This window comes from Electrona antarctica (genome assembly GCF_951216825.1).
Source record: "Electrona antarctica genome assembly, chromosome: 14".
NCBI classification, from domain to species: Eukaryota; Metazoa; Chordata; class Actinopteri; order Myctophiformes; family Myctophidae; genus Electrona; species Electrona antarctica.
In genome coordinates, this window is record NC_136795.1 from 23,532,688 (window position 1) to 23,542,576 (window position 9,889).

Here is a 9,889-nt window from a genome sequence, read left to right on the forward strand (position 1 = left end):
CATTGTCTGGCCCTGTATCTGAAATGGTCAAAGAAATGTATATAATTTTTTAAGATTCGTTTTTTGGATTTTCTAGCTTTATTGATAGTATCAAGTGAAGGTAGACAGGAAAGAAGAAGATAGAGAAGGGGAGAGACATGTAGCAAAGGTCGTCATGAATGGGACTCGAACACGCGACATGCTGTCAGGCCAAAGCCTATATGTGGCATGCGCCTGGACCACTTGGCTAGCAGGCGCCCCAAGAAACATTTGATTAAGGAATATACTGTATTTGTATTATTTCTGTATATCGGCAAAATGTTATGTTTATGTTAAACATTGAGGGAAACTAAGATTCTCAGATAAAAAAACAAAAATGATGCTTATCAACTAACTTAATCGATCGATTATTATATCAATGAATGGATAATTCCCATCCGGCGGCGGCTAGACTATGACTAAGACTACATCTAAATGTGCCGTCCAAATCACCACTGCTTCCAGGACAGCGAGCTGAGTGCAGAGCTGACGACGGCCATGTCCAGCCACTATGGCGGCTGCCACCAGGACGGCCTGGCCATCCAGAGGAGAATGTCCCAGAGCCAGGAGAGCATCGACGCTCGCTCCCGAGGTTCCGGCCGCTCCCAGGACCCCCCCATGGCCTCCGTCACCCCCCACAGCCACTCCCAGGAGAGCCTGGGCAGCGGCGGCGGCAGCCTGGAGGGCAGTCCTGCCAAGGAGAGGAACATTCCAGAGGGCTGCTGGGACCAGCGGTCACAGCTGCCTAAACAGGTATATGAATATGAATACTTATTGAACTCATTGAATGTCAAGGACTTAATTAATTGTCATGAAATCCCATGGCACCAGGAACATCTTTAATGTGTTTTAGTAACCGGGGTCTCAGTTTCAGCCAATCAGGAGAAAGTAGCTATTTATCAGTGTTCCAGTTCCATTTTTTTATGTTCATTTCTTTGTGTCATCACTTAACAATTCCACTTTAATCTGTGTCCTGGCTGCGTTCTCTATCCTGATTGGATGAAATTGGTATCCCAACCTGAAAAATGCTTTTTCATTTTTGTTTTTATGATTTTTTTGCCTTTATTGATAGGTTGAAAGTATGACAGGAAATGGGGAGATAGATGGGGGGGAAGACACGCGGCAAAGGCGTCAGCATCGGGAGTCGAATCCGCAGCACGCCGTCAGGCTGGCTCAGCAGCGCCCAGACAGTTGAGCTAACCGTCCGGGCCATGAGTTTTTTTTAAGATATTTTTTGGGGGCTTTTTAGCCTTTATTTGACAGGTGACAGTAGACAGGAAAGGGGGAAGAGAGATGGGGGGAGGACACACAGAAAAGTTTGTCGGCATCAGGACTCGAACCCACGACACGTTGTAAAGCTGGCTTACCAGCCAAGGTGCCTGGACCGCCTGAGCCCAGGCTGAAAACTGCATTTTCTGTTTAATAAGAAGCTGGAGAGACATGGAGACTCCTGTTACTGAATAAACACTCTATAGCAATGAGTAACACTTATTATATCCAGCGAAAAGCACTTACCCTACCTTTAAATATACTTTGAATAAAGCTTTTAATAATGGCTGTACACTTACATCATATTTTTAATGTACTAAAGTATACTGCTTTCTCCACCTCACCAGGTGCCGTTGGGCACCGCCACCGTCTTCAAGTACCCCGCCATCCCGGCCAAGCCCAAAGCCCCGCCTCCTCCCCCCCCTGCCGACTCCTCCCCCCTCAAGGGCTTCAGCTACCTGCACGCCCACTGCGGCGGCTCCACCAGCCTGGAGGCCGCCTCCTCCAAGCTCCACGAGCGCTCGCTCACGCTCGGCAAGAAGCAGCGCACGCAGAGCCTGACGCGCTACGCCCTGTCGGACGGCGAGCCCGACGAGGAGGAGGACGATGATGACGGGCCGCTGGGCCCTCCCCCAGGCGCCGTCCCGTCCTACGCCACGCTCAGCCGCCGGCACGGACGCGGCACCGGCGGACAGTCGGCGCGGCGCCTGCTGCAGGCCAGCCCGGAGAAGAGCGGCGGCGCAGTGGGCCGGAGCCAGTCGTTCGCCGTCCGTGCCCGCAAGAAGGGTCCCCCGCCTCCCCCGCCCAAGAGGCTGAGCTCAGTGAGCGGCGGCGCCGGCGTGGAGCTCGCCGACGCGCTAGCAGCGCCACCCGGTGGCGCAGTGGAGACGGAGACCCCGAGGAGTGTTAAGAGCATGGCGGCGTCTCTGGAGAGCACTTTGGAGGGCAGGCGCAGCCCCGCCCCCCTGCACAGGCTAGACCTCCTCCAGCAGGAAGCTCTGCCTCTGACGCTCCTGGCCCCGCCCCCCGCGGACCCCAGCGGAGCCCGGAGGAGGGTGCAGAGCGAGTGTCTTCCCGCTGAGGTCAGTATCGTTGCCGTCTGGGCCGGAAAGCTCCTGTGTGGTTCAGCTCCGTATTTCAAGGTTTTTTTGTCCTGCTTTGTCGCGTGACATAGCCGAGTAAAAGTAGCAAAGATAGCCGATTTACAAGAACCAATGACAAGTATAATGACAAGGGTCTATTGGAACATCAATTCCTGAAAAGTGATACTTTTGGACATTTAGATTTTTTTTTATATAGTTTGCTATAGTTTTTGAGCGGTACACACCGTTTGGACTAGCGATTAGAGTAGGAACAGCTGCAATACCGCTGGGCGACCTAAAGTGGCACTGTTTTTATTTATTTAATTTATTTTTTTATTTATTTTTTATTCTAGTAACTCAACAACAACTATACTTGACTCAAAAGCCACCGCTCACTTTTTTCCTCTTCGTTTTTTCATTAGTTTTAGGCTAGCTAACCATAATCACCTGGCTTTCCCCCCACAGACCCACAGTGGAGACGCGGACCCCGACAGGGGTGTGAAGTCAGACTCGGAGGAGGAGGAGGCCGGCAGCAACAAGGTCCCGGAGCTGGACGCTCAGAACAACAGCTCCAGCGAGTGCATCCCGTTCGCCGAGGAGGGCAACCTCACCATCAAGCAGAGGCCCAAGACCGGGGGGCCGCCCCGGGCCGAGGCGGTGCTGGAGCCCCCAGACCAGCTCCTACACGCCAAGGTGCATTGCAATAGTTTGGAATTTTTCATTTCAGCTTAGTTTTAGTTCCTTTTGAATATTTGTTAGTTTGTATTAGTTTTAGTTTTTTTCATATGTACTTTGTGTTGAATTGAATAGGTAAGTATTGTTTAATAAAACAAAAGATAGCATTTAAAAATGTATTCAGTTACAGATGAACCATTTGTATAATTCTTTTTTGCCTTCGTTATCCTGTTATAATAACTATCATACCCTTGCTTACCCACTACCAAGGCCCCGGAGCTGCCCGAGTTCAACCTGAAGGAGTCAGACACGGTGAAGCGGCGACACAAGCCCAAGGACAAGGAGCAGGGCGGCGGGGACTGTTCCCCCAGCGGAGAGGAGGAGGAACGAGGCTGTGCGCGCTCCCAGAGCGACGGGGAAGAGGAGGGGGAGGAGGAGGAGGAGGTGGTCAGTCTGAGGATCAGTGAAGCTGCTGTGGAGAGGACGGAGACCCCCGCCGTCGCCACGGGGTCTCCGAGCAAGCCCCCCGTCTATGCCAAACCCCCCGTCACCGCTCCCAAACCTCTGCGCCACAGCCTGCTGGCAGCACAGGGTAAGCTGATTGATTGATTGATTGCTGTCAGTTGTCAGTCTGCTGATTGCTTTCAATCAGCCACGTTTTCCTATACACACCAATGAGGGAATGAGGTGTGGCCTCATTCCCTCATTAAGGCGGCCTGTTTCAATACGGCTCTTCTACACTAGATCAATTGCTTCACAGACACTGTCGCTGCTGTCAGCAAACCTTATAGTTCAGAGTATTGCATTGCTCAAACGTTTAATGTTGAAAATTCATGAAATTCATGTGTGCATGGCTCTAAGTAAACTCAAATTCAATGTTCTAATTTTTAATGCATAGCGTTCCCTGATTTTGCATGCTGCTTAGCAAAATGTAGGGAACATCTTAGGTCACCTTCACACCAAAAAGCTTTACTGCGATTAAAACGAATCATGCTGCACATTGTCGGAAAGTGCGCTTCGTTTGGCAGGTGTGAAGCCTCATTCGGATCCTAATGCACATCAAAGAACTGCATTCTACTCCGCCAAAAAACGGGGGTTTTGCTTCGCTTCCAATCGCACTTGATTTCGATTCGGTGCAGGTGGGAATGCAATCGCATCAAATAAAGGAAATGAAGCAAACAATGTGGCGGATGAATGAGGAGTAAAGTTGGAGATGGAGAAGGGATATTTTACGCAGCGAGATGTCCCCTTTACCGTGAATAGACGTGATCGGATGAGGAGACCAAAGCCCTCATCGAAATATGCTCAGATGAGCACATTAATCAATTGCTTAAGGAAACACATAAAACACTGCAGTGTACAGAGTATTCTGTCTGTCTGTGCGTAAACATGGAGGGCTGTCACTGTGTGCGGGGATCCAAGTGCTGGAGACTTTCTTCTGTACAATATTGTGTTTAATACTGCGAAATTAAACACATGCTTAAGCATGATCTATAAAGTGTATAGCTAACATGGCATATGCATAGTAGCATGCTAATTTTATATGATGATCAGCCTAGGAGTACAGATTGTACAGTCAGTGTGTGACGTGCGTGCACACACACACACACACACACACACACACACACACACACACACACACACACACACACACACACACACACACACACACACACACACACACACACACACACACACACACACACAGTCAGTCCAGTCCCCGGCGGCCGACGACACACATGCATCCACGTTAACCTCAAGTCCTAACTATTAGAAGCATAATTTTAACACCATAGATTTCACTGTGTAGTTTATGAATTGAACACCACAGGTCGTTTCGAGGAAGCAATCTGATTGGTTGACACAGCCTTCTAGCCGTGGGTTAAACCAGCACCATTCACCACCTAATCAAAACAAAGAATTCAGCTGCTCTGTTCTCCCAGAGCATTAGCAAACTTGGTGGCTAGGCTAGCTAGTTTCTTGGGACATTTGTGGTCGTAGTGACTACATCTGTCATTAAAAAAATATATTTTTTCAGCGATTTTCTTAGTGTTAAGGGTAACTGTGGTATAATTGCAATATTACACTCGAGGGTGTGATTTAACGTGATTATTGACACTTCAGTGATGCTTGCGGAACTCGACTTTGTCTCATTCCTTACCGCATCACTGTCGTGGCAGTAATCACGTTAACCCACACCCTCTTGTGTAATATTGCTTAAATCCCAACTTCTCTGCCCATTCGCATCGAGTCTACCGAAGTATTAGACCGTGACCGTGACCTTAAAGAGCAGAGCCATTAACGCCAAGTTTAACCGCATTCCAAGTGGTTAAATCCATTCTACTGCTCCTGGCTGAAACAACATTTTAATCGTTGCCTTCCAGCTGCAGTGGCGCCGCCATCTTCCCTGGGCATCACCATGGCGACGCCGTCGTCCCTGGGTGTAACCATCAACGTGGTGGAGAGCGTGGCCTTCACCTCTCCGTCCGAACCCCCAGCGCCGGCCCCTCAGAGCCAGCCGACGGTAGCAGCCAAGCCCCAGGTGTGTGTGGTGGGCCCGGGCCTGGGGCCGGAGCCCCCTGCAGGGACCACGGAGGTGGTGCAGCAGCAGAGGCTGGAGCAGACCAGCACCTCGCTGGAAGCAGCTCTGAAGGCTGTGGAGAGAGAACTCACCCTGGAGGACACCTCTGACGGGTAAACACCAAATAGTCATTATTTGACTTTTATGTCAGCATTATTGACGATTATGCAGCTCATTGGCACACACCAAAAAGGAGTTTCGGCTATGAGCCTTGTAACTGTCATGTGGTGTGACGTGTTCTCCCCCTCCCCCCACAGTGGAGCCAGCACGGTGAAGTCTGCCGGGACCATCCTTGACGACATCGGGAACATGTTCGACGACCTGGCAGACCAGCTGGATGCCATGTTGGACTAAAATCCCGCCTCTAGCACCCCCGTGACCCCACACATCACCTCAGACCCCGCCTCTAGCACCCCCGTGACCCCACACATCACCTCAGACCCCGCCTCTAGCACCCCTGTGACCCCACCCATCACCTCAGGAAGTACTGACACACCACAACGCTCGTTCCCTTCTCAGAACTTCAGAACCAGACAATGAAAAAGACTGAAGGGGAACATGCCAGTGATTCTCAAACGTTTTTAATTTGTATTTTAAGGACCCCCATTTTGATATGCATTAGACGAACAGACCCCCATTTGATTCTATTTAGTTTTTTTTTATTATCTCTCGGACCCCCAGTCCACACTGTGATATCCTAGGTGTTAAAGTAACTCTGATAGTGTACAACCAAATTGACCTTACGGGGCTACTTGGTTCCATTTGTACACCTTCAGAGTTACAGACCTGTAAGTCCCCCAGACCCGGCGTTGAGAAACAGCGCTTGCGGACGGACCCACAAACAATGTTGTTGACCCAATGGACCACTGCAGTGTTAATGTTGGGGGGCATCTTCATCTCTCACAGCACCAACGCCACCGTTGGTCCGGTGGTCATCTGAATAAACACTATGTATCGAGGGCCAGATAGGCGGAAGGCACTCCTGTCCGATGATCATGTCGGACAAACCTTCCGGTTCGGAAAGGCTTTCCGAACTTATAGTTCGGAGGGCCAGGACATGTGGACGGCGCACGAGTTCAGAGAAACAAGTTCTGAGAACGCCCATCAGAAATTCGGAATGACATCAATTTATAGTTCTATCGCCTTCCCTTTCCGAAGAAAGGTTACGCTTGGTGGTTCTCAAACTGTGTGTGGAGGCACACTGGTGTGCAGATATGACAGCCACACATTATTATTGCAATGTGAAGTATACAACTACAGTATACAAAAAATATATTTTTATTCATAACTCATTTTACTATCAGTAGTAGTACTTTGTGTGCATTCATTTCACACACAATACAGAGGCACATTATGGTATTAGAATCTGCCGTCCCGGTTTTGGGCATTTATTTATATTTGGACATTTTTTATTTTTTTGTCTTTATTTTCCTTTAAGAAATGGCGACATTGTCAGGTCTACAAGCTCACAACGCATTGTGATGTGCACTGTACGAAATAGGTCTTAAAGCGGCACAATGTCACTTTGCTCTTCTACCCTGGATCTGAATTTTCAGCACTGCTGCGCACGTGCCGACATTTTTACCACTGAACTAGTAGAAAGTCAAACCAGAAACAGGATTGTGTCATGGCTGTGTCCACAGCAGAATCTAAACTAAATGTCTCAATAGAAGAGCAGGGAGACCAAATACAACCACCCCAATTGTATTATTTGTTACATATATTGTATTAACATACTCTACCATACATTAGACACAATACAATTTATTAATGTTCAATGTGGCATTAGTACAAAAACATTAAATAAAATGTGATAACATGTATTATAGAGGCTATTTGGAAAGAATATGAACAATGTTGTGCCTTGAGATTTTGATGTGCACATTGGTGTGCTTTCTGTTCACCCAACGTTTGAAAACCATTGGACAAGTTCTGTCTTGTCTGTGCTGTGCTGCCTTGTGCACCACCGTCATGAACCCTACCCAGGTTGTCTGTGATTGGTCGGTGGAGACTGGAGCGACATGCAAGGCTGTGATTGGCCAGTGGACAGACATGCCCTGGAGGCTGTGACAGAGGACATTGCCACGTTAGTGCCAGCCCAGTGTGAAGGAAGCATTCCTTTGCTTTACCACTACACACTACTATTGTATGGATTGGAGCCCCATTTATACTTTGTTGAACAATGGTGTCGCTCACTGAGAATATCTGATCTACAAGCTCACAACACGTCACAGATGCATCGCATTGTGAGCTTGTAGTTCATTAATCGCACTACACTCGTACGACGGAGCATACATTAACGGTTACCGAGCTGTATCCGTCAAGTGACTTTTTCTTATTTTTATTTTTTATGAATTCAAGAAGGAAAAAAAAAAGTCTAACCATTTCAAAATGTATCTTTGTAATATTTTTAATACCGAGAAGAAGAAATATATATTTTAGCCGTTTTGTACCAAGTAATCGCCTGAGCACGTTTTGTCTTGTGTTCCTAGGGACGAAAAAACCTTCGCTTGACAAAGCATGTTTAGCTACTTCCAACACTGTTCACTCTGAGATGGTTGTTTGTACAGTGGAATATATGGCGTGTGAGATATCAGTTGTATACACACAATCTTTTGGGAAAAGTATTCATTTTAATTTTTGTCCAACTAGTATTTAAATAAGAGTTATCTAAATATGTATATTGTATACTAGAGGTATATACAGGAGCAAATTCATATTCAACCAAAGTCCTTTGTACAGTTTTTCTTTTCCTCAAAAATATTTTTAAAAGACTTTACAGTAGTTCTGTTAAAAGATGTGGAATCCTGGGTTGTCGTTGTCCTTTTATTGTCATACTGAATAACCTGATAATTGTATTTCTGTTTTTTCTTTCTTTTCTTTATTCCTTGTCGAGCTTCCATCATAATAATGGATATGCTTTACATAATTGGCATGACATTTCTGTAATAATACATAAAGCAAACAAGAAAGGTATTTAGTGCTGTATTTTAGTATTTTTTTCTTTCATTTATAACATTTTATTATTAATCTTGTGACGTGTTTGATTGCTCTGTGAAGATGATAACTTCTGTGTGAATGTGACCCACTGGATTGTCTGCCTTGAATTGTCCTTTCTGTTTCACCCTCAGGAAAAAAGAAAATCACACCTATTGTTGAGACTGTTATCCTTAGTTGTGTGCCAGTGTCACTCACCAAAAAGGATTTGCTCGCTCACGACAGGTCGCAGCGCAAAGTCTTGTGAGTTTGTAAATCGGCACATGGCACCGGCAAAAAGGCAAATCAGGCGTAAAGGTCAGTTTGTTTCGAGCATCAAGCGACGAGTGTCTGCGACTCGCCGATGTAAACAACATTTTTCCAGAGGTATGTTACGTGACGCTTACGTAAAGCATATCATCGCTGTCGTGCATCTCCATAACCTTTTGTGGGGTTTTTTTGTTCGTAAAATGAACGCCCTACTGGCCTACTTAATCACACTACAGCATCACACAAAAAAGCATCAAAATTAGCAGATCCACAAGCTCAAAGCGCAATGCTAAGCGACACGCTTTGAACTTGTCCATCTGCTACTTTTGATGCTTTTTTAAAAATTAGAATCCTGAAAAATACCCGACAGAGACGATATAAACTGACCTTAATCTATTCTAGCATCTGCTATGGCTTGGCTGTGTTCTTTTGGAGCTTATGACACTAGTCTGTCAGTGACCAACAGTGTTTGTCAGAAAAGACAAGTCTAGTTGCACCTTAGTGAGAAAAAAAAATGGTGTGTGAATGTTTTTCATGTTGTCTTGTGTTTGTGTTGTCTGCCGAATTTATACTTTGTTGTGTGTCGGGGGTCACACCGGCAATAGACAATCTCAAAGCTTGCGTGTTGCTAGGCAACACGTGCGCTTTGTTTTTGTTTCCTTAACACGAAAGGCACGTCGGCGGCGAGGCCCTGTCTCTTGTGAGGTGTGGCCCGAGCGAGAGTGCCTGCGCCAAGCAGCCAAATAGTCTGGCACGTTCACAAGAGTTGGCAAGAACTCAGAAATTGTACTGTCCCAGTAAATCACAGGCTACATCTTCCCAAACCATCCCTGGAAATACAATATTACAAATAAAATGCGACTGTTTCATTCAAGCATACTGTATATGTGACCTCCCCTTAATCAGGCTTCAGATGACAAAGATGATGTATTCTCTATTGGAAAATGTTCATGTTTCCTGGCATTTCTGTATTACTTTGTTTACAGATCACATTAAATACCGTACATGCTTATTATGA

General features: G+C 46.6%; 1 protein-coding gene across 2 annotated transcripts in view; it reads left to right on the plus strand.

The window, feature by feature from the left end:
- caskin2 (CASK interacting protein 2) overlaps positions 1 to 9,889 on the plus strand; it is a 104,244-nt gene extending 94,355 nt beyond the window's left edge. For both annotated transcript variants that reach the window (XM_079521447.1, XM_079521448.1), the window contains 6 exons: positions 484 to 771; positions 1,635 to 2,369; positions 2,835 to 3,062; positions 3,315 to 3,636; positions 5,429 to 5,738; positions 5,883 to 9,889. In XM_079521447.1, the coding sequence (XP_079377573.1) occupies positions 484 to 771; positions 1,635 to 2,369; positions 2,835 to 3,062; positions 3,315 to 3,636; positions 5,429 to 5,738; positions 5,883 to 5,979 (1,980 nt within the window). In that variant the 3' untranslated portion in view covers positions 5,980 to 9,889. The remainder of the gene's footprint in view (positions 1 to 483; positions 772 to 1,634; positions 2,370 to 2,834; positions 3,063 to 3,314; positions 3,637 to 5,428; positions 5,739 to 5,882) is intronic.